The 26,366-nt window shown below is 39.3% G+C and overlaps 1 protein-coding gene across 1 annotated transcript in view; it reads left to right on the top strand.

The window, feature by feature from the left end:
• The window catches only part of LOC126293383 (ras-related protein Rab-27A-like), a 90,009-nt gene that overhangs the window by 28,923 nt on the left and 34,720 nt on the right, over positions 1 to 26,366 (top strand). Inside the window, exon 4 of the mRNA XM_049986590.1 lies at positions 10,210 to 10,324. Within this exon, the coding sequence (XP_049842547.1) occupies positions 10,210 to 10,324 (115 nt within the window). The remainder of the gene's footprint in view (positions 1 to 10,209; positions 10,325 to 26,366) is intronic.

Genomic DNA, 26,366 nt, shown 5'->3' with positions numbered 1-26,366 from the left:
ACTTGGTCTGTACCACTTCTGCAATATCAATTTCAGGTTGCATTTTTGTAAAGCAAAGCTGATGTTCTTACAACTCGCTGATCATTGCACTACACTGAGAAGATTTAATGTACTTTCACAAATATATGTTGATCCAAAATACTATTTTATTTCATGAATGAAGTTGGCAAGTTTGGGAACCCATCTTGTAGCATGAATTCAAAAATTGCAGCTACTTTTTCCAATCTGGGTATTGTGAACAGATCATTTTTTTAAATTGCACACTTATTTTTCAAGCTCGCTTCTGACACTTCCAAGACTTATTTTCAACACACTATTAAAGAAAAGGAAGGGGGCAGCATGCAGTTCTAGGGATTTAAAATCTTTGACATGACAGCGAAACTCTCAGAGATTTCATCAATAACAAAAGTAAGTGTTTAAAATTTTATTTCATATTACCTCAGGAAATGACACACATTTTCCTTGTTTAGTTGCAGTGTAAACAACACAAGTTTAAACTTTAATCCATTAACATATACAAACATATCAGAAATTTTGTGTTCCTTTCTTTGCAAACATAAATTCAAATTATTCAAATTATTTGTGAAATCTGTTAGAAATGCCGATTCTCACAAAAAATTTAATCTTTCAGTTTATTTTTAAATTTTATTGTATCTGAATTTACATCTTTATCCAAAAACTTAAAAAGTTCTTTTCTAAATGAAAAAAAAGACCTGCCCAAATATTTTTCTGCCAATGAATTTCAGGATGAAGAAATCTATCTCCATATTCTGCATAAATATTTTTTCTGAAAACTCTTTAAATTTTTGATGGAATAGTGAGATTTTACTTGCTTCTTTCTTGTGTTATAATACATTCATAATTTTCATTACATGTTTCATTGCTGATAGCATTCTGACACTTTTCCATTTAGTGTGTCCTGATGAATAATTCTGTGAAAAGTTGAACAATTTATTCTGCTGGTTCGTGACTGAGCAGGGAAAGTATTTTTGTTATCAACTGTAACTGGTGTGCTATCAGCACAAACTGCAGAGAGTTTTTGAAAATCACCATTTTTCTCAGTACACTGTTTAATATCATTGAACATATCCAAACCTGTTGCTCCGAGCTACAGAATTAAAGCAAGTAAATGTTTGTAGCAGTGCAGACAAACAAGTGAACAATAGGCTGTGGCAGGGTTGTAAGAGCACTGCAGGTGTTGAGTTGGAGGTGGAAGCATTTGCTGGAGGGGACTGGCTCGTGAGCCACACTTCGCCAGGTCCGGGTTGGACTCACAAATCACTAAAATACTCATATATATCTAGGGAAAAGAAATGGAATGATCACATAGGCTCAATTGTAGGTAAACCGGGCAGTAGTGTTAGTTTAATTGGTAGAGTAGTAGGGAAAATACAACATTCTGCAAAGGAAACTGTTTATGGAACACCAGTGCAACACACCCTAGATGGAATATTACTCGAATACGTGGTACATGTATCAGATAGGACTAACAGGGAGTGGGGGTATTGAGTGTATACAAAGAAGGGCTGCATAAATGGTCTCACGTTTGTTTGATCCACCGAAGAGCATTACGGATATGCTGAAGGAACTGAACCAGCAGACACTTGCAGGTAGACACAAAATATCCCAAGAAAGCTTACTTACAAAGTTCCTAGAACCCTCTGTATGTGATGAATATAGGAATATGAGCTGAAATCAAATAACGGAGAATCCAGGATGGAATAACAATATCATGAAAAGGGTAGATTGCTGCTTACCATATAGGAGATTTTTTTTTTTAATTTTGTGGGCTTCATGATCTGATTTTCAAACTTTTTTCATCTTTTGGTTCATGTGTTCCTCATGTATGTTTGCATTTTCAGCTGTTTTTGAATATTATTGTTGGCAGTCAAAAAGGTGAAGTTATAATTTTGAAAAAGTTTAAGCAAAGAATTTGCATTGAATTTTGCTCGAAAAATGGAATAAATTGCAGCACTGCATTTGAAATGTTGACTGTGGCCTGTGTCGAATCTATTGTGAGTAGGACAAGAGATTACAAGTAGTATAAACATTTCAAAGTGGGTCAAGATGTCGTTAAAGATGATGACCACCCTAAACACCCTAGCACATCAGTTAGTGATGACAATGTGAAAGAAGTAAAGGAATTGGTTCTGGAAAATTACTGAATCACTATCAGAGAGATACCTGATGACATTGACATGTCCTTTGGCACATGCCAAGCAATTTTTTTCATATTTCTTGAACATGAAATGGGTAGCAACAAACTTTGTACTGAAATTGTGGAATTTTCACCAAAAATAACATAATGTAGACATTGCTCAGAAATTTCTGAATGAAGTCGACAAGTCAGAACCTCTAAAGAAGGTTATAACATGGGTATATGGATGTTGTTGTTGTCTTCAGTCCTGAGACTGGTTTGATGCAGTTCTCTATGCTACTCTATCTTGTGCATGCTTCTTCATCTCCCAGTACCTACTGCAACCTACATCCTTTTGAATCTGCTTAGTGTATTCATCTCTTGGTCTCCCTCTATGATTTTTACACTCCACGCTGCCCTCCAATACTAAATTGGTGATCCCTTCATGCCTCAGAACATGTCCTACCAACCGATCCCTTCTTCTGGTCAAGTTGTGCCACAAACTTCTCTTCTCCCCAATCCTATTCAATACCTCCTCATTTGTTATGTGGTCTACCCATATAATCTTCAGCATTCTTCTGTAGCACCACATTTCGAAAGCTTCTGTTCTCTTCTTGTCCAAACTATTTATAGTCCATGTTTCACTTCCATACATGGCTACACTCCATACAAATACTTTCAGAAATGACTTCCTGACACTTAAATCTATACTGGATGTTAACAAATTTCTCTTCTTCAGAAACGCTTTCCTTGCCATTGCCAGTCTACATTTTATATCCTCTCTGCTTCGACATATGGATATGACATTTAAACCAAGGCCCAATCATCCCAATGGAAACTGCCTGAAGAGCCAAGATCGAAAAAAATTAAAGTTCAGTCACATATGAAGGTTCTCCTATGAGTTCCTGCCTTATGGTCGTGTGGTTAGTAAAGAATATTACTTGGAGGTTATGCGCCATTTATGTGAAGCAGTCTGAATATAACAACCAAAACTGTGGCAGAACCACTTGCGGAAATTGCATCACAATAATGCTTCTGTTCCCATCTCAATGTATGTTCATGATTTTTTGAGAAAATACCAAACCATTGTGTTTCCTCAGCTACCGTATTCACTGGGCATGATCTCAGGCAACCTCTTTCTATTTCCGAGGCCAAAGAGAACGGTGAAAGGCTGTCATTTTTCCACCATTGGTGAGATAAAAGCAGAATTGCTGAAGGGGCTTAACATCACAATGAAAAGCAAGTTCCAGAAGTGCTCCCAAGATTGCTGGCACAAGTGAGGTGGAGTATTCTGAAGGGGACAAAGTTGATGTTGATGAATAAACAAATATTCTTTAAAGGAAAACAAAAATTTCCATTACTTTTTGATCATACCTTATATACCACAGTCCCTGGTGTTGCTCCTATGAGGATCGTGAAAACAAGATTAGATTAATAACAGTGCACAAAGGGGCATTTAAACAATCATTCTTCTCACACTCCATACATGAATGAAATGGGAAGAAGCTGTAATAAGTGGTACAGTGGGCCATGCACTACAGTGGTTTGCAGAGTATGAATGTAAATGTATGATGATGATGGGGATTTCCATAAATAATAATTGTGACACATTATTTAAAGTTTGTAAGTATTTTTACCTCATTATTATGTAGGGATTGCCACCTTTATTTGTGTATATACATAAATATTCCACACAGTAACCAATCTCCAAGTTTAGCACTCCAATCATTTGCAACTTACTAGTAGGGAACATATTTTGTGTTCATACATAATGACCTTTCTAGACTCTGAGAAGCTCATCTGCAGAAACCAGCATGGTTTTAGGAAACAGCAGTCATGTGAGACACAGCTGGCCCTCTTTGTGCATGATATACAACAGGCTCTAGGGACGGGCTCCCAGCTAGATGCCATACTTCTCGACTTTCGAAAGGCTTCGACTCAGTTCCACACTGTCGCTTGCTACAAAAAAGGCACGCTTATGGTCTATCCAGTGACATATGCAGTTTGATAGAAAGTTTTCTAACAGACAGGGAGCAGTATGTCGCCCTGAACGGGGTGACTTCAACAGAAACAAGAGTAACTTCAGGAGTGCCCCAAGGCAGCATAATAGGTCCTCTGCTTTTGACGATTTACATAAATGATCTGGTTGATGGTATTGACAGCGGCCTTAGACTGTTTGCCGATGATGCTGTAGTCTAGAGGAAAAAAGTAGTATCACACGAAAGTTGTGAACAATGAGTATTTGCAGAAAATAAATGCGTGGTGTAATGACTGCCAGTTATCTCTCAATATTAGTAAGTGTAACCTACTGCGTATAACGAAGGCGAAAGTCCCCATTAATGTAGGAGTACAAAATAAATGATCAGTCTTTGGAAGCAGTAACGTCAGTCAAGTATCTGGGTGTGACTATTTGAAATTATCTCACATGATATGATCAGATAACACAAGTAACGGGTAAGGCGAACTCTAGATTACAGTTTATTGGTAGAATTCTGAAGCGATGTAGTCCTTCAGCAAAGGAAATACCTTACAATACGTTAGTTCATCCAGTCTTAGAGTATTGTTCGTCTGTATGGGACTCTTACTAGTTGAGTCTGACTCAAGAGATTGAGAAGGTCGAAAGAAGAGCGGCAAGATTCGTGACTGGTACATTTAGCCATCGCGAGAGCATTACAAATCTCATAGAAAGTTTGAAGTGGGACACACTTGCAGACAGACGACGCGCTAAACAGAAGGGGCTAATCACTAAATTCCAAAATCCAATCTTCACCAAGGATGTAGAGCATATATTATTACCACCAACTTTCAAATTGTGTAATGATCATCATTCAAAGATAAGGGAAATAAGAGCTCGTTCTGAGGCGTTCAGAGAGTCGTTTTCCCCTCGTGCGATCCGCAAGTGGAACAGAGGGGAGGGGGGGATATGACTTTCGCGCAAATTGTGCCCTCCGCCACACACTGCTTGGTGGCTAGCGGAGTATGTATGTAGATGTAGATGTAGGGAGAGCATGACAATAGAGAGAAGTGATTGGCTTTTTTAAAAGAACTGTTGAGACTTGGAAGGTACATGTGATATAGTTACCCACCTATATGTCTCTGCTCTGCTGCTTCAGTGGTCTTATCACACTTCCCTGGCGCAATGCTGACGATACTCATGTGTCTGCTGAACATTTGCTGTTGTGGACAACATACTGGGTGAAGTCTGGTAAAGAAGAGGGTGTACCAACTCTGATATGGCTGTGCTGTATTCACTTTCCCCCCACTCCATTCGCTGTTGGGTCTTAGTACACAGAAGGAGTAGCCATGCATGTGTGTGTGTGTGTGTGTGTGTGTGTGTGTGTGTGTGTGTGTGTGTGTGTGTTGCATGAATTTCTGTTTCTTTTTTTTTTTTTCCTGCTTCTTAGGAAGGAGTTTGTCCAAGAGCTGAAATATTTGTAGCATTCTTTTTCATTGTCCTTGTCTGCAACTCAATCCATCCTCAATGTGATGAATAGCCATTGTTCTTTCCTTATTGTTGTTATTGGATTCTGATTTTTTTCTATTGTTTTTCTTATTTTATAATTTGTGTGTGAAGCACTCATCAAGTGTTTCATTTTTATGATTATATTTAGATGCTCTTCTGTCACAACATTCAGTCACACTGACATTTAATGCACTTGTGATATCTACCATCATCATCATCATCATCCATTTGATTGCTGCTGCTCTGTAAAGACCTCCATCAGATGGCTCTGGATTATGTTAATAATTCAATTTATGTCAAGGTTGAATGATAAATCACTTTACCTGTAACACCGTGCTGCGTAAACGTTACTGATCCTGTAACTATATAGATTTAAATTGTGGATTACAAGTTAATTGTCAAACTTTGTCAATGTTATGCTATAGCAACAGCATTTAGTTATGAGAACCTTTGCATGATTGATGGATAAGGCATGTTAGTGCAGCATTATAAAATTCCCATCTAATTTAAAAAGGAACTGATATTTTCTTCTGACAGAAAATTTTTCATACTGTGTTATGAGCCACAGGATTTTTTTCTGGCCAAATCGCTGTGCTGTTTAAATTTTAGAAATTGATCATTGCAATGAATGTGTCAAATTTAGGGAATTGTGGTGTGCGCCATGTCATTCACAGTTTGCCTCTGCTTATTTGCCTGCAAATCATTTAACAGCTTTGTTTTTGAGGCATATTTAATCTGTAACTCAGGTGACAGTTTGCTTGAAAGACAAGGTTGTGTGATCATTTTGCAACTCACATCAGGTTATTTCAGTCACTTCTGTGAGAATATACAAGTGTTCTGATATCAGCCAGAGAGAGCCCTTCAATCTCGATTGATAATTAATTCTTAATGTTGACAGCTGCCATTCACAGCAACAAATGTGACTACTTGAACTGTAACTGACTACTTGAGATTTGAAGATGGTGCTTAATGTCTGAAACTAGTTGTAACCATTTATGTCTTCCCACTGCTGTGACTGAAATAAATAGCTGATTATAACTCTCTCAAAGGAAATATGTTTGCACTTATACAAAATGATTCTGTGATGATGATACAAATTTTCACGGATGCTCGAGAAGGGTAAATATATCAATTCGAGATAAGGGACCCTGGTCTGCAAATGGCTGTATCGAAAGTTATAAGCAACAATCTTTCTAATACCTCTGATAGTGGAATACATGTACTGGTATTGTTTTTGCTAGCACTGTAGAGTACACAAATTTTAGAGGTGGTAATATGGACTGAAACAGGAAAAAATGTGTAGTAAACATGGGCTCCAAAAAGCATGCCTTAAGAGCTGTGATCACTTTGATAACATGAAAAACATCTCTTGTACTGCAAATTTTTTGATTTCCATAGTTTCAGAGGCAGTATCTATCAGAACAAAAATAAATGTCGAGTAAATATGGCTATAAACCGTGTAGCTTTAGACCTGTTGGCACTTGTTCAGTAGAAGAGGCGTATTTCACGGTATTGAAGATGGACAAGTGCTCATATCTCTTGATATATGCATTTTAGAGCTGATGTTTACAGGTCAGTATTTCCGTGTTTTGGTCCATACTACTACCCTACGATCTTAGCAACAATGGTACAGGCACACATATTTGACTGTTAGAGGTATAGGAACAATTTTTGCTTACCAGTGTCCCTTACCTCAGATTAATACAGTTACCCTTCTTCGCCATCCTTAAAGTTGTGACACCATCACAGAATCACACCCATAACATTACGCATTGATAAAGGCTGTGTAATACTTGTGCAACTGCCACAAGTCCAGTAAGCTCACTTGGCAAAAAATTAGTTGCCGCCATCCTAAAGGCACATGCCACCTACCTGAGGTTTGTTAACAGTTGTGACTCGCCTACAGAGATCAACTGGGTTCAGACTGGAGACTTTGGTGATCACTTGGATGCACATTATTCATACAGTGTTTATGTGTCACAGTGGATAATATTTTGGACTTTCAGTTGGGAGGATGACAGTTCAAATGTTTGTCTAGCCATCCAGATTTAGGTTTTCTATGTTTTCCTCAAATCACTCTAGACAAATGCAAAAATAGTTCTTTTGAAAAGGACACTGCCAATTTCCATTCCCCATCCAATTTCATGGTCTATCTGTCGACGGGACACTAAAACCTAATCTTTCTTCCTTCTTTACCTTGGATTGCTTGTGACATGCTAGAGGTGTGTGTGCTTGTAGTTCCACTGCTAATAACCAGTTCGCAACAGTTTGTATTGACAGGTCTGGGCCGACAAGCCCTCTTATCTGTGCTGTGGTAGCTGTTCGATCTGCTACTGTTGTCCTTACAATATGAAGAGCCTGGTGGCCATCTGTGCTGTGTGGAAGTCCAGAACCTCGTCTACAGGTGTAATAATGTTCATGTCCAATTTCTGTAGCAATTCTCTGAAAGGGCTGTACTGCCACACATAAGGCCACAATTTGACCCCTTTCAAACTCGCTCAGTTGGCTGTAGGAAGCATGAGTGCATCTCCATGGAATTGTTGCCTGGCTGCTTCACATGTTTGCACCACACTGAGCTTTTTGGCTGTGAGCATTCCCTGTTAAAGGATAGAACCAGATGGTGCTCTGTAGCTATGCTGCTACACTATCTGTTGGCAGACATCATCAAAACCATTATCAGTACATTTACTGTGCCCTTGGTGGCATATGCCATCATTGGATCAAAATTAATGTTGTCTTTCCAGAGACACTAGCTTTTTTTTCCGTTGTATACAAAAAATTTGCAATGCTAGAAAAATGCAATTAAATGCAGGAAGACCTGCAGAGGATTAACTCTTGATGTTGGGACTGACATTTGACTCTCAACATAAACAAATGTAATGTATTGCAATAAATAGTCAGGATGACATGTTATTGTATGATTACACCATGGTAGAACAATCATTGGAAGCAGTCATATCCATAAAATATCTAGGGGTATGCATATGGAATGACTTAAAGAGGAATGACAATGTAAAATTAATTACATGCAAAGTGAGTGCCAGACAGATTCATTGCAAGAATCCTCATGAACTACAGTCCACGCACAAAGGAGGTAACTTATGAAACTCTCGTTCAACCAATATTTCAGTATTGTTCATCATTCTGCGATATTTACCATATAGGAGGGATAGAGGAAATAGGTAATACCCAAAGGAGAGTAGCACCTTTTATTATAGGTACATTTAGAAAGCATGAGAACATTACAGAAGTATTCAGCCAACTCCAGTGTCAATGCTGCAAGAGAGGCATTCTGCATCATAGTGTTAAAGATGGGAGAATTACATTTGGTAGAAGATTCACCCAGTATATTGCTTTCTCTTAGCTATATCTCATGTAAAGACCATAAACATAAAATTAAGAGATTGGTGTTCACACGAAGGCTTACCTACAATCATTCTTCCCAAAAACATGATCACAACTGAAACAGAAAAGAGGGAAGGTAACAGCGGTTCACAAATACGCTCTGCCAAACACCATAAGGCTAGGGCATCCATGCGTGGGGGCCATGGGAGAGTGGCTGCAGCCATTCGACCCCATTCTCCATCTACCCACCCTCCAACTCTCAGGCAAAGGAAAAAATTTGGTATTTGTCATTCAAGAAAATGATTTATAAGTCAATATTACGTAGGTTTTTAACTAGTTCGTAATTGGAACTTTTTTCTGACTACTTACAAATTGCCATTAATCTTCCATAATATTAAAAATATTTCATACCTATACATCGAGCTTCCCTCATGAACTATTGTATAGCCACAAGGTGGCTTGCGGAGTATGGAAGATGTGGCCCTTTTATACTTTCTCTGAATCATTTAGGCAAAAAAATCAACAATGTAGGAAAAGGCAGATTGCTACTTAGCTTAAAGAAGACATGTCAAGTCACAGACAGGCACAATTAAAAGATACTGACATAAAGCTTTCAGTCACAGCCTTTGTAAGTAAAAGAGAGACACACACAATTCACACCTCACACACGCATGACTGCCAGCATTGCAGGCCAGAATGTGGTGGTGGTGGTAGTTAGTTTTTAACGTCCCATCGACAACGAGGTCATTAGAGACGGAGCGCAAGCTCGGGTTAGGGAGGGATTGGGAAGGAAATCGGCCGTGCCCTTTGAAAGGAACCATCCTGGCATTTGCCTGAAACGATTTAGGGAAATCACGGAAAACCTAAATCAGGATGGCCGGAGATGGGATTGAACCGTCGTCCTCCCGAATGCAAGTCCAGTGTGCTAACCACTGTGCCACCTCGCTCGGTCCCAGAATGTCAGTTCCTTTGAAAATTATGCAGTGAATATCCTCTTCTGTCCTCATATTTCTGGACATATGCTACACTTTTAATGTTCTCGTTCTCAGCATACTGTGAAACCTCAGTCTTCATTTGTTTTTCTCTCTACACCATGTGCAGGAACCTCAAGTTAGGTGGCTAATCCTTTGTCCGGTGAGCTTACGTATGCTTACAGAACTCGTCTACTGGCCCTTACAGCTGTATGCCCTAGTTGGAATTAAATAACCCACTAGTTATAGTTTAGTTCTAACTACTGTGTTATCTTTCTTTCTGATCTGCATAGATTTCGTAGCTTAACAACTGCATTCTACCGAGATGCCATGGGATTCCTGCTCCTGTTTGACCTGACTAACGAACAGTCATTCCTCGAAATACGGAACTGGCTCGATCAGTTGAGGGTATGACAACATGTCTCAGCAATTGGTGTTTGCTTCTTGTAAACAGTCAGTGTTTTCTGTTTGTTGCTGTTGTTCTTTTTTTTTTGCTTAAATATTTGGTGGTATATGGAAACCCCAGACATTGGCTTTCTGTGTTGATATGGAGTAATGCCTGTGTGTTGATTTATCAGTAAAATAAATTACACCTTAAGGAAGTGTCCGTCACTTCTTTTTGTCAGTAAAGAAAAGAAGAGAGAGGAACTGAGTAGAATGGTGAGTCAAATGGAAGTTGTAAATTTGAGGTGCCAAGAAGCCTAACGAGGTAAGTGAGAACAGGAAGCGCAAATGTATCTATTGGCATTCACTGTGGCTGCATTAAATGTCACATGAAGGATGGCTTCCACTTCAGTTCTACATTTATTATTCACACCAAAGGCTGAGACCCACTGTATATATGCTGCATTGAAGAGTTGCGTGTACAACAATGTCCATGTTCGTGGACTCTAGAAAGAGTGTGAATCAGAGTTCTACAGCTAAAAATTCAGAGATTGTTTAGGAATATTTTCTGAGTAATGTGGTTATAACATGGTCTCATTAAAGAGTAATTGCATTTCATTTGCCTTTTTACCCCTATTTTTCTGTAACATCTATCACACTGAAAATATCTATGTAGCAGTGAAAATGTCAACAGTAAGTGTGGTGTGTCTTATTTGCGGATAAACTTGTTCTGTTCACAAACAGTACTTGCTGTTTTCAGCAGTAATGCCCATCAAGCTTGCATTGAATTCTGCTCAGTTCATCTCAGGTTGGTTTTTGCTGCAGTGTTAGTTGGTGACGAGTAGTTGTACATAGCAGTATTTAGAGCTTTACTGATGAAAATTGGAAGTTGAGTGTGACAGTGAAGTTATGTGGTCACATATAAAAGATGTTAGGTGAAACCAAGTTTATTGTTGGATGTTTTTACCGGGCACCTGATTTCGCTGTGACAAAAAACGTATACTGTCAGTGGCTCATAAATACCCATATCACGTAATACTATATGGAGATATTTGGAGACAGTTTTAACCTATTGAGTTTATACTAGGATGTCCATGGATTCATTGTGGAGGAGGGGTACAGACAGACAGTCATGCGAATTAATTATGAACACATCTTCTGAAAACTGCCTTCAACAGTTAGCTCAGCAGCCCATACCCTATGGAAATATCTTAGACCTTGTAGCTACACATATGCCAGACCTCATCGATAATGTCGCTATAGAAATGGGGATTAGTGATCATGATGTTGTTATAGCAACTATGATTACAAAAGTCAATAAATCAGTCAAGAAGGCTAGGAGAGGGTTTCTGCTAGATAGAGCAGATAAACAGTTGTTAGCAGCTCACTTAGACAGTGAAGTGACATCAGTTAGTTCTAGTAAGACAGATGTAGAGGAATTATGACCAAGGTTTAAGCAGACTGTAATTCATAGTCTAGAGAGTTATCAGCTAGTAAGTGGGTAAAGGATGGAAAAGATCCACCGTGGTTTAATAAGAAAATTCGGAAGATGCTGAGGAAGCAGAGGCTGTTGAACTCTCGGTTTAAAAGACAATGCACAGATGATAAGCAAAGGTTAGTAGAGATTTGTGCCTCTGTGAAAAGATCTATGCATGAAACATATAAGAAGTACCACCATCACATCTTAACAAAAGATGTGGCAGAGAACCCGAGAAGATTTTGGTCCTGTGTAATAAAATGGCTAAGTGGGTCTAAGGCTTCCATTCAGTCCCTTGTTGACCGGTCTCTTGTGGTAGTTGAAGATAGTGAAATGAGAGTCGAAGCATTAAATTTCATGTTCAAGAAATTGTTAACACAGGACAATTGTCCAAACATGCCATCATTTGACCATCGGATAGATTCCCATATGGATGACATAGTAATAAACATACCTGGCATAGAGAAACATCTGAAAGATTTGAAAGCAAATAACTCACCAGGCCCAAATGGAATCCCAGTTCTGTTTTACACTTTGGCATTGGTCCCTTACCTAGCCTACATTTATCATGAATCTCTTGTTCAGCACAAAGTCCCAAGTGACTGGAAAAAAGCAATGGTGCCTCCAGTATATAAGAAAAGTAAAAGAAGTGACCTGCAAAATTACAGACCAATATACCTAACTTTGGTGTGCTGCATAATCCTTGAACACATTCTCCGTTCGAATATATTAAACTTTCTTGAAACTGAAAAGCTTATGTCCACAAATCAGCATGGTTTTAGAAAGCATCACTCATTCAAAACTCAGCTTGCCATTTTCTCACATGATATACTGCAAATTATGTATGGGGCAACAGGCAGATTCCATATTTCTAGATTTCCAGAAAGCACTTGACACAACACTCCATTGCAGGCTATTAATGAAGGTACAAGCATATGTAGTAAGTTCACAGGTATGTGAGTTGCTTGAAGACTTTTTAAGCAATAGGACCCAGTTTATGGTCCTCAACAGTGGCTGTTCATTGGAGACAAGGGTAGTGTCACGAGTGCTCCAGGGAAGTGTGATAGGACTGCTGTTGTGCTATCTCTCTCTCTCTCTCTCTCTCTCTCTCTCTATATATATATATATATATATATATATATATATATATATATATTGGGTGGACAGGTTGGGCAGTACTCCGCGATTGCTTGCTGATGATACTGTGCTGTGCGCTAAGGTGTCAAAGTTAAGCGAGAGTAGGATGATACAAGATAACTTGGGGAAAATTTCTAGTTGGTGTAATGACTGGCAGTTAGCTCTAAATATGGAAAATTTAAGTTAATGTGGATGAGTAGGAAGATCAAACCTTTAATTTTCATATACTAGTGCCCTGCTTAAGACAGTCAAGTCGTTTAAATATGTAGGTGTAACATTACAAAGCGATAAGAAATGAAACGAGCATTTGAGAAAAGTGGTAGGAAAGGCCAGTGGTAGACTTCGTTTTATTGAGAGAACTTTAGAAAAGGGAGGTTCATCTCTAAAAGAGACTGCATATAGTATGCTAGTGTGAGCTCTTCTTAAGTACTGCTTGATTGTTTAAGATCCGTATCATGTTGGATTGAAGAAAGACATCAAAGTAGTGCTGTGTTCGTTACCAAAAGGTTCGAACAAGATATGTGTTACGGAGTTGCTTCGGGTACTCAAATAGTAACTGCTTGAGGGAAGGCAATGTTGTTTTTGAGAAATACTGCTGAGAAAATTTAGAGACTTGGTATTTGAAGCTGACTGCCACATGATTCTGCCGCCACCAAAATACATTGCACATAAGGTCCACAAAGATAAGCTGCAACAAATTGAGACTCGTACAGAGACATATAGACAGTTGTTTTTCTCTCATGCTATTTGCGAGCGGAACAGGAAAGGAAATAACCAGTAGTGGTGTAGGGTACACTCTGCCCCACACTGTACAGTGGCTTGAGGAGTATCTTTATAGATGTAGCTGTAGAAGAGTTGGATGATAGGCACCTCATGTACGGTTACACTGACATTCCATAAAATAGAAATTCCATAGTAAATATAGTATCACTAGAACCAAAGATGTCAAAAATAACTTTACAAGCTCACGGAAATAAAAAAAAAGTATAAACAATGTGATCAAATCATAACAAAAAGGCAACCGACTTTATGCTCAAAGATGTCATATGGATCATACCAGCTAAGACGTAAGCATAAGGTGCCATATGTAGACGTGAACTGACTTAGAAGTAAGGAACAATATTATACCTATTAAATTATCTTCACAGGTACACGTGATAATGGCAAAATGACGAAACACGCTCACCATCTAACTTGTATCACTACGAATAAATAGATAAATAGTGCAGCAAAAAACTTCTACTTAAAATAAAATATGTTGTTCTTTGACCTCATGCAAGCTGCGAGTCCACTGAAAAGGAAACTGTTGAATTCTAACTGAGGTAAAAATGGAAAAAATACGTTGTTACTCCGTAATAAACTCAGGAATTATTCGTGGACAACTTCAGAATTTTATTGGCAAAATTTGAGTTAATTTGTCTAAGGTCTCTCACTTACCTGCTTCAGCTTCTGTATTCTAAAATATTGCACTATATACAGAAATCCTCTGTTATCACAAACATTAGTGGGGGCAAAAATTGTTGTAACTGTGAATCACCTACTCTTCCCAATCGGGGTCTGTCAAAAACATTACTTGGCTTTCTCAAACAATAGAAAGTCTGGGATGGCAGTATTATGAAAAGGATAGTTGCTACTCACCATGTAGTGGAGATGCTGAGTCGCAGATAGGCACAACAAAAAGACTTAAACAAAGCTTTCGGCCAAGCAGGCCTTCATCAGAATAGAAAATGCCGTTTATCTTCTCTTTTCTTCCACATTTCACTTCTGTACAAGGCTACATTCCAGACAGATATCATTAGAAAAAACTTCCTAACAGTTGGTATTAGATGTTAACAAATCCCACTTAAGTCTATGTTTGATATTAACAAATTTCTCTTCTTTATAGATGCCCTTCTTACTACTGTATTGCTGGTCTGCATTTTATATCCCGTCTATACTCACCTACTACTTTAATGTCTCATTTTCTAATCTTAATTTCTTCAGCATTGCAGGATTTTATTTGACTACATTCTGTTGTCCTGGTTGATATTCATCTTATAATGTCCTTTGAATACATTGTCCATTCCATTCAACTGCATTTCCAAGTCCTTTGCCACCTCTCTCAGAATTTCAGTGCCATCAGCAAAACACAAATTTTTTATGTCTTCTTCCTGAACTTTACTTTCCTGTCCAAATTTGTTCATGGTTTCCTTCACAGCTTGCTCAATGCACATATTGAATAACATCAGAGATGGGCTACAATCATGTCTTGCACGCTTGTGAACCACTGCTTCCCTTTCATGTCCTTTGAATCTTATAACTCTCGTGTTGTTTCTGTACAGATTATAAATAACCTTCTGTTCTCTACTATTATTAAAATTTCAAAGAATTTATCCACGCCAACATTGTGAAAATCCTTCTCAATTTTTCCTTTATGCTGTAAATAATTGCTGTTAATGTTTTGCAACTGGAAGCAGTAAAGTGATTGTTTGTCACTATTCACGCTTACTAGCACCTTTCTTCTTTGAAACTGAAAGTATTACTTTCTTCCTAAAGTCTGAGAAAATTTCACCGTTCTTGTACCGGGTACCTCTCCTAAGAGTGGTCAAACCCATACTCTCTCATGTTCAGCAGATATTTACAATTTTGTTTTTGCAGTGTATAGCTGCAATCAGCCCAAACAAATACTGCTCATGATGTCTGTCACACAATGCCCAACGTTGATGGAACATGTCAGTTTGTTTCTTGTTATAAAGTGGAATTTTATGTGCCCATTCAATAGGTTGGTCCCACATTCATCCAGTACGATTTTCATTTTATTGATGAGCATTAACAGAGACAGTAAAACACAAAGAATAACCAGGGCTCCAGTAGCATTAGCACTGACCTAGACTGTGCCAACTGCTGTTACTAGGCAGCAGAGCTGCATAGTTGCTGGTGGAGTACTTGTTATTCTTTGGTTTACTGTCCCTATTAACACAAACCGATGAAATTAGTATTGCACTACACTAACTTGGGGCCTGTATATCAATAGGCACGTAAACTTCCTATTTAAAAATCATTTTGTTTGAACAGGAAACAAACTGCCACTTTCCATCGGCATTGGGCATCACACGAGAGGTCTAATAAGCTTATTTGTTTGGGCTGACTCCAACTACACATCGCAACAATGAAATTGCAAATATCTACAACAGTATGGGATTGTGGGTCTGTCTTCATGCGAAACACTTTTGTTTTTGTTTATTTTATTCTCTTTCCCAAAATAATTTCTTCTTGAAAATAGTCTTCAGCGTTTGCCGCCGGATCACACTGTGCAAATTCCACAATTTTTTTAGTGGTGCAACTGTCCATCATCTCCAGGTGGTTCAACCTTGCTGGTGGCTAGGTACGACTGATGGTGTACACATGTCAATACCCCGTTTCTAAAACATTCCAGATTTCCACACTCCTAAACATCCCTAAGTTCACTGTTTCTGATGTGATAGTGAAGTGGAAACTTGAAGGCACACATACAGCACAAAAGCGTACAGGCTGACCTCGTCTGTTGACTGACAGAGGCCACCAACAGTTGAAGAGGGTCATAATGTGTAACAGGCAATATATATCCAGACCAGCATGCAGGAATTCCAAACTGCATCAGGATCCACTGCAAGTTCGATGACAGTTAGGTGTGAGGTAAGAAAACTTGGATTTCGTGGTCGAGCGGATGACGCATCGCTTGGTTTAAGGAGTTAAACATTGGGCGATTGAACAGTGGAAAAATGTTGTGCAGAGTGACGAATCACAGTACACACTGTGGCGATCCGGTGGCAGGGTGTGGGTATGGCGAATGCCCAGTGAACGTCATCTGCCAGTGTGTGTAGTGCCAACAGTAAAATTTGGAGGCAGTAGTGTTATGGTGTGGTCGTGTTTTTCAAGGAAGAGGCTTGCACCCCTTGCTGTTATGCATGGCACTATCACAGCACTGTCGTGGTCTTGCAGTAGCATTCTCACTTCCCGCATATGGGGTCCCGGGTTCGGTCCCTGGTGGGTTCAGGGATTTTTCCTGCTTCGAGATGACTGGGTGTTCTTGTATTATCTTCATCATCATCATCATCATCATCATCATCCATCTCCATTACCGTCTGAGGAAGGCAATGGCAAATCACCTCTGATAGGACCTTGCATAGTACAGTGGTGCAAGTCTCCCGCATCGTTCCCTATCCTCCTCAGAGTATGAAACCTCATCATTATCACAGCACAGGCCTACATTGATGTTTCAAGCATCTTCTTGCTTTGCACTGTTGAAGAGGAGTTCGGGGATGGCGATTGCATCTTTCAACACAATTGAGCACCTGTTCATAATGCACAGCCTGTGGCGGAGTGGTTACATGACAATAACATCCCTGCAATGGACAGGCCTGCACAGAGTCCTGACCTGAGTTCTACAGAACACCTTTGGGATGTTTTGGAACACTAACTTCATGTCAGGCATCACCGACCGACATCGATACCTCTCCGAAGAATGGTCCCAGTGCTCAACTTGCTACTGCTGATGTATCCTTGTTGCCCAGATGACAACCACTGCTATTTCTATGAGGCGGGTTTTAACCACTAGGTCGTGCTCTACGAACTGAGATAAAGTTTCCTGTCAGTGTTGTGCTGTGAACTGTAGGAATGGGACTTGAGCCCTCAGGCGGCAACATTTGGCAATGGTTTACAAAAAGTATTTAGAGATTTATGTTGGCTGCTAAGGTCACACTACCTAGCATAAGCACCATCTAACAAATATTGCTGGAGTATCTGTTGTTTGGAGAAGGTAACAATGATGAGTACTTTCATGACAGTGATAGAGAAACATCAAGTGGCGAAGGCTATGTCGAAGAATTGTCGACTGCTGACAGTGGTCCTGCAGAATGTGGGCTGTTAATTGTCATGCAGATAGGAATAAATTTTCATTTTGTGAAATCTCCAAATAGATTTGATATTTTCACATTCCCTTTTTCACCTGGCTGAAAAACAATGATTGTTAATGAGATGAACAAATATGCTGAACAGTTTGTAAGTTCACATGCAGATACACTGAAGCAATGACCCTTTGTGCACAAATGAGTAGCAGCTGACAACTGGAACTTGTTCAGAGTGTTATTCCTACAAGGCACCAATACAAAACCTGATTTTTCAATGCATTAATCAAGGAAAGGAATTGTAGAAACACAGATTTTTATAAAAATATTGGGTCTACATTCGCTCCTCCAGTAAAATCCTTCCTGAGAGTATCAAAATAAATCAAATGTACCGGTAATATGCTTATTTTCGTGGTCACATTGCTGCCACACAAAGCTCTAAATTGTTGGCAATTTACAATTGCAACAATCACTCGATTTGAAAGAAGTCATCCGAAACTTGTCAGATTATGCCGTGCTGCATGAAGGTGCCCCAAGATCTGGGAGTAATTACACACATGGCAACAGACAGTGGCACAGGAAATAGCCCGGTGAAGAGGTTGATACTTGTTTTTGCATTTCTTGTGTACATTTGACTGTGTATGGGAGGGCAATGCCACAGTGGCAGTACAGAAAAGGAGGAGGAATGATATTAGACAAGTTGTGGATCTTAGTGCTAAGAAAAGCAAACAGTGCAAACTGTTCCCCACTACAAACTCCATAACACACGTCAAAACGATTCTGCAATCTTAAGCAGCTGTCTGATGATTTCACGAACCAGTTGCTGTGTGGCTATGGACATACGGTTTGGCTTGCTGAGTTTACTTTGAGATTGTAACAACTTTCTGAGTCATTAAAGCCTCTGACAGTGTCTCCAGCATTGGAAGATGGAAAATTAGGCAGAGAAAGTTTCCTTGGACCAGAATCTAATTGGCATAAAACTGAAATCACCAAGGAGTTGAGGCTTCACTCAGCTCACTGTAGCATGTCATGGACATACTGAAAAACCCGATTGGGCAAACACTTGAAGACACACAGAGTCTATCTCACGAAAGCCTTTTCAGGAAATGATGAGAAATCCAGGACTGTATGAAAACACCCCTCTGTATTGCTCTTGTATGGATGACAAAGAAGAGATTAGACTAATTACAGCACACAAAGAGGCATTTAAAGAGTCGTGTTTCCCACATTCTGTATACAAATGGAATGAAAATAAATCTTTAATGTGTGATACAGTCAGAAGTATCCTCTACTGTTCACTTCACAGTGGCTGGTAGAGTATGTATGGAGACGTAGAATTATGATTTTCATTTGACTGATCTTCACATATTGATTTTAGAATCGCCTTTTCACTTTCTCCCGTCTGGCAGAAAGTAGTTGTAGACAGACAGACAGCACTACTACTGTTAAACAGTCTCAGAAGTTTGGAAAATAAAGTACACTGCAAGAATTAGACAATTGTAGGAACAGCTACACACATTTGCCTTCGTATTCTAGAAACATTATTGTTACATAAAGTCAATGAAAATTTGAGTGTTTTATTTTACTTCCAGTGTTTCAGTTTCTGGCCTTAACATATAATGTATATTTCTGCATTTATTTAAAGACCCTTATTATCTTGCAGTTCATTAGCCCCAAACATTTGTCTGCTAACAAACATCTACATGATATGTGTTTAAATGCTCTCTCCTGTCAGTTACTCTGAACTATTGCTGCTTGATTATCCACAGACATTAAAAACATACAGGAAAATAAACTTCAGTCAACAATTGTGACTGTGACTACACCAGTTTGGCTGACAAGTCTTTTTTCAGTACCCTTCCAATCACTTGTTGCCTGTGGATATGACTAATTGCCACAGATCCTTCATTAATTATGTTACTTTTCCCCTCACTATTGACCATTGTTGTGTTCATCAGTTTGGAAACTAGTTTGATGTAGCTCCCATCACTAGTGCATCCTGTGCAATCCTCTTCATGTCTGCATAACTACTGCAGCATACATCCGTGCGACCATGCTTGCTGTAGTCAAGCTGTGGTCTCCCTCTAGAATTATTTCTCCCCACACTTCCCACTGTTACCAAATTCATGAATCTTTGATTTTACAGGATGTGTACTATCAACCAATCCCTTCTTTTAGTCAATCTGTGCCATATATTTATTTTTTTCTGCAGTTCAGATCAGTTCAGTTCCTTCTCTGTAGTTATCTGATTTATTCACCTAATTCTTGGCATTCTCCTGTAACAGCAAATTTCAAAAGCCTGTGTTCTTGCTTGTCTCAATTGTTTAACATCCACAATTCACTGCCGTATGAGGTTACACTGTAGTCTTGATACCTTCGGGAAAGAATGGTAACACACTTTGCTATAATTGGATGGATTAAAAAAATTTACTAACCAAGCGGTGTCAGGAGGAAAGACATATAAAAGCTAAAAATATGTGCAAGCTTCTGGAGCCAGTGGCTGCTTGTTCTGGCAGAAGGGTTGGAGAGGAAGAAAAAGGGATTTAGGAAAAGGACTGGTTAGGTTTACGAAGTGGGGAGAGTTCAGAAAAGTCACCCAGGTCAGGGGAACTTGCCACACAGGATGTGAATGAAAGACTGATTGTTGAGGACTGTATTGAATGAGATTTGAAATGTGAGAGCTTAAAGGTGAAAGATAGGGTGAAGATAAGCATGACAGAGATTACTGACAAAACATTGTGCAAAAGTTAATAAGAGTAGAAAGCTAAGTGTGGTAGAGATGGGGGAGGAAGTAGACAGGTCAGAAAATAAAAGATAGTATAGGAAACTAAAAGGGAATGAAGAAAAGATTAGTTACTGGGAAGGAACGCGAGACTGAGGAAACTAAACAAAATACACTGAAGTGCCAAAGAAACTGGTATAGGCATGCATATTCAAACACAGAGATACGTAAACAGGCAGAATACGGTGCTGCAGTCGGCAACGCCTATATAAGACAAGTGTGTGGCACAGTTGTTAAATATGTTATGTTACCACTGCCACAATGGCAGGTTATCAAAATTTAAGTGAGTGTAAACGTGGTGTTATAGTTGGCGCATGAGCGATGGGTCACAGCTTCTCCGAGATAGAGATGAAGTGGGGATTTTTTCATATGACCATTTCACAAGTATACCGTAGATATCAGGAATCCAGTGAAACATCAAATGTCCAACATTGCTGTGGCCAGAAAAAGATCCTGCAAGAACAGGACCAACGACAACTGAAGAGAATAGTTCAATGTGACTGAAGTGTAATTTTCACAAATTCCTGGAGGAGATTTCAGTGCTGGGCCATCAACAAGTGTCAGCATATGAACCATTCAATGAAACATCATCAATATGGGCTTTTGGAGCTGAAGGCCCACTCGTGTGCCTTTGATGACTGTGTGACACAAAGCTTTGCACCTCGCCTGCACCTGTCAATACCAACATTGGACTGTTGATGACTGCAAACATGTTGCCAGGTTGGACGAGTCTCATTTCAAATTGTATCGATCAGATGGACATGTACAGGTATGGAGACAACCTCATGAATCCATGGGCCCTGCATGTCAGCACATGACTTTTCAAGCTGGAGCAGGCTCTGTAATGTGGGGCATGTGCAGTTGGAGTGATATGGGACCCCTGATATGTCTAGATACTACTTTGACACGTGACGCCTACATAAGCATCCTATCTGATCACCTGCATCTATTGATGTCCATTGTGCATTCCGATGGACTTAGGCAATTCCAGCAGGACAATGCGACACCCTACAAGTTCAGAATTGCTACAGAGTGGCTCCAGGAACACTCTTCTGAGTTTAAACACTTCCATTGGCAGCCAAAGTCTCCAGACATGAACATTATTGAGCATATCTGGGTGCCTTGCAGTGTGCTTTTCAGAAGAGATTTCCACCCCCTCGTACTGTTAGGGATTTATGGACAGCCCTACAGGATTCATTGTGTCAATTTCCTCCAGCACTACTTCAGACATTAGTCGAGTCATGTCATGTCATGTTGCGGCACTTCTGCTTGCTCACCGAGGCCCTACACAATATTAGGCAGGTATATCAGTTTTTTGGTTCTTCAGCGTAATTAACATAAATTAAGTCCAGGCGGGTGGTGAGAACCAAGAACATGTTTTAACATTAGTTCCCACCTGGCGAGTTCTGAGAAACTTGTATCAGGGGGAAGAATCCAGATGGCGTGTCTGATGAAACAGGCACCAAGGTTATAACTTTCATGTTGTAGGGCATATTCTGCACAAGATATTGTGTGTTGCCAGGGTACATCCCCTGCGTATGCCCATTAATCTTAACTGATAACTTGTTGGTAGTCATACCAGTGTAGAAGGCTGAACATTGTTCAATTAGTGGCCCTCCATTTAATGGAATATATTTTGCCAGTTGAAGGACTGGTATAGGTGGTGGTAAGAGGGTGCAAAGGGTAAGTCTTATAACAGGGACAATCACAGAGGTAGGAACCATAAGGCAGAGAAATGGGTACAGAAAGAGCATAGGGTCTGGTAAGGATATTGTGGAGATTGGTAGGGTGACAAAAGTCTATTGTAGGTGTGGTGCACAACATGTCAGACAGAATGAACCTCATATCAAGGTATGATTTTAGGAAGACATAGCCTTGTCAAAGTAGCTGGTTAATACATTCAAGACCAGGATAATACTGAGTGAAAAGTAGTGTACTCCTGGGTTGCTTGGAGGTATTAGCCATATCAGGATTGGATGTGATGGTCTGGGAAGTTTGCCTTTGAACTGGGATGGTGGGGTAATTATGTCCTGTGAAGGCTGCAGTAGAATGGCAGTGTACTGCTGTATGGAGTCTTCATCAGGACAAATATGTTTGCCTCAAATGCCAAGGCTGTATGGGAGGGAATGTTTGACATGGAAAGAATGGCAACTGTCAAAATGAAATACTGTTGTATTTACTGTAAACAGAAATGTGTTGCTGACACTCAGTGAGGATGAAGTCAACATCAACAGAAGTGGCATGGGATATGGAATAGGAGCATGTGAAATTTAATTGGAGAATGTATTTAGAGATTCCAAGAATTTTAACAGGCCAGTTTCACCATGAGTCCATATGGCAAGGATGTTATCATTGTATCTAAACAAGACACCTGTCTTCTGCCTTTAACCTCTCAGGTTTTCAAATCCCATCTGGTGCAGTCCCCAACAATCAGTCTGATCATTCCCATCCTGCCCAGTTAGTTTCACCTGACCCAGGGTTGTGGACAACTTTACCAAACTCTCCTCATTTTCTAAACCCCAGCAGTCCTTTTTCTTCATCCCACTTCCTTCTCCTCCAACTCTTCTGCCAGAAGGAGGAGCCACTGGCTCTGAAAGCTTGCACAGTATATTAAATTTTATATGTGTTTTCTCCTGCCACTGCTTTATGAGTAAATTTTTTGTCCATCCAATTATATTTTCAAAAATTGATTATTTTCGCTGATATAACACGATTTGCTGTAGGAGTAGGAAGTGAGATTAATAAATAGTTCAAATTATTCTCCACTATTTGCTGTACAGTAACCTTTGGAATATATTTGTAGCTGTTAGCGGTAAAAGCAATTTTGAGGAGTGGGTGGCAATGATGATGGTCACTGTATTTGCGGAAGTAACATGAAAGTGTAGAAAATTAAAAAAATGAGAATGAGAGAGAGGAGTAGTAATTGTTTCCTACTTTGTGAGCCTCACACTGACTTTTTGCATTTATATATCTCAATTAGACATATTGCTATCTTTTCTTTTTTGCCACAGGTCACCTCTACAAGCTGTGCTCTACTTTGTGTGATGCTTCCCACCTACCCTGTTCTATGTTTTGATGAATGTTGTTATGTCAAGCCTTTTCCACACTACTTGGTTTCTGCATGCAGCTCTGCACGTTCAGATGGCTGATTTAAGCAACTTCCATTACCTGCACATTGGTTATAATTCGTTTCAGGTAAGCAGTTGAGTATACATCTTTCTTTTACCAAAATAAGTTGTGTAGGTGTCATGATTATCTATTATTATTGGTTTTTCTGTCTTAAGCTTACTGCAGTTAAATAGTGTTTTTCACCATATGTGTTTCACTTTTATTTATGAAGCATCTTCTGTGGTAATTCTGGAACTGTGGTACATAATACAGGGTGTCTCACTCAAACCTCCCTGATTTCAAAGGCCCAGGAAAAAAACCATAGTAGATATGACAATGAAAAATGCACCACATTGTAGAGCATCTCAAAGAATTTATTTATTTTTCACCAGTACACCTCTACATGTGAACCATTTGTAGCACAAAGAATATGGAGTCTATATTCATTTTCTTGCCAAGTTCTTTGTAACATTTCCTCTGTTATTGTTGCAATCACACCAGTGTTACAAGGTTGCAACATAGGAATATCGTACACTGTGGTCGCATATACACGGTCCTTCATGAATCCGCACATGAAGAAATTGAGCAGCATAATGTTGCGTGAACATGGTGGCCAGGCAACAAGTCCTCTGCATCCGATCCAACGATTGGGAAATTTCCTATCCAGGAACTTGCAAACAGCCGTTGACCAATGCGGCAGAGCTCCATCTTGTTGAAAAATAGTTTTGGGTTGCAAGTATTGTATCTGAGGGTACACAAACTGCTCCAACATGTCCAGATGCACTGACCCATTCACTGTTTGTTCCGCAAAGAAGAATGGTCCAACAATCCTGTTGTGCATTAGCCCGCACCAGATGTTTAGTTTACGACTATCACGAACATGTTAAATGACAACATGGGGATTTTGTGAACCCCAAATCCAAACATTATTCCTATTTAACCCTTCCCGATAGATGAAAGGTTGCCTCATCTGAGAATAAACATCTTTCAAGGAAGCTGGCATCCATGTCAATATGCTGCATATTTCCACAGCAAATTGTTGTCGGTGTGGTTTGTCATTTGGCGTCAGATGTTGCAGAATTTTCACTTTGTAAGCACACGTATGAAGATGCTAGTAAACTACACGATGCAATGTTGATCGAGGTACATCAAGTTCCCTAGACGCTTCACATATTGACTTACGTGGGCTTCTGAGAAACGTGTGTCTGATGTCCTCCTCTGTCTCTTCTGAGATTCCATAATAGGCACTGCCAGAATGTTTCAGAACACTTCCTGTTGCCAGAAACTTCCTATACCATTCCTTAATTGTTTTCACATCATGTGGATCACATTCATACACATGGCGATAATTTCTTTGCACAGTAATCAGCGATTTTGTTTCTGTAAACCACACTACTCCTTGCGTGTGCTGCTGCGGGGTCACCATTTTCACTCCATGCAACCATGCTGCACTCTGGCGACCATACTTGACACTTCTGACACATGAATATAAATTCTTTGAGATGCCCTACAATGTGGTGCATTTTTCATTGTCGTTCCTACTGCGGTTTTTCTCTCCTGGGTCCTTGAAATCAGGGAGGTTTGGTGGGACACCCTGTACGTCTTTACATTTGGTGTCCTTATTTCTAGAATGATCACAGAAGGTGCTTTGTAAATAAAAGCATCAGCTGAGATATATTCTTTAGTTGTAGTAAGTCTAAGATGGGAAAAGCAATAATAATTGATTATGACAGCTCCTGTGAGAGATAAGCATGCTAACAAATAGATTATATTATTATGTTAATTTATTGTACATATTAGTGATGATGTCCACAACCATTGAGTGTCCACACACATTCTCATGCATGTGATGCTTCTTATTCTGTCTCTGCTCTGAGAGGGTAAATGCATGAAATCTAAATGCTTCTGTTTATGGGCTGCTTTAGACACACTGAATGTTGCTTGAGTTCAAGGAGAGGTCAGTATATAGTGTGCAATTGGCTGTATGTAATATTTTACTGCTTATACATTAAGATTAACATATGGGAGGGAAACCAAAAGGTAACCAGATTTCCTTTCCTGTGGACCAAGTTACAGTACTGTCAGTTTCACCTGTGAGATCTCTCTCCTTAACACTAGTCTGAGTCAGTAAATCGACCGTCATTATCAACCAACCGTCATCTGTGTGGAAATGTCAGTGCGGTCAGAGACTTGTTTCCATGAACATTGTTTCATGCAGGAAAGTAATTATGGTTCTTTACGGTCTTCCTCTAACAGGAGAGTTGAAGCAACTTTTTGATTTAGGTAGTACAATTGTGCAATATTTAATTTGAATGCAATAATTGTATATCTTTAAAATATAGCATGTTAATAAAACCAGCATTTTCCACATTTTTCTTAGCATGTAATTTCCTAATTCATTGTTTCTACCAAGACTAAATTAAAAGAAAGTATCATTACAGATATAAGTTTCTGATAACCTTATTTATTTATTGCTTGTTGTACACAATATGTACACCATGTTGTGATCACAGTGCTGGCTGTTTCTGACAATTTTGGTCTGTACTACTCTTTTTATAGTCTGTCAACATCTATGTAACAGCATTTGAAAGTTGCTTCTAATGCTGAAAAGTCATTTATACTATGTGTTCCAGAAACAAGTAAACAGAGAAAACAGTGGAATGAACTCAGTAAAAACTATTCTGTAAGGTCAGAGAT

This window comes from Schistocerca gregaria, chromosome 10 (genome assembly GCF_023897955.1).
Source record: "Schistocerca gregaria isolate iqSchGreg1 chromosome 10, iqSchGreg1.2, whole genome shotgun sequence".
In the NCBI taxonomy this organism is placed as follows: domain Eukaryota; kingdom Metazoa; phylum Arthropoda; class Insecta; order Orthoptera; family Acrididae; genus Schistocerca; species Schistocerca gregaria.
Note: the sequence above shows the minus strand (reverse complement) of the source record. Positions and strands in the feature narration are given on the sequence as shown.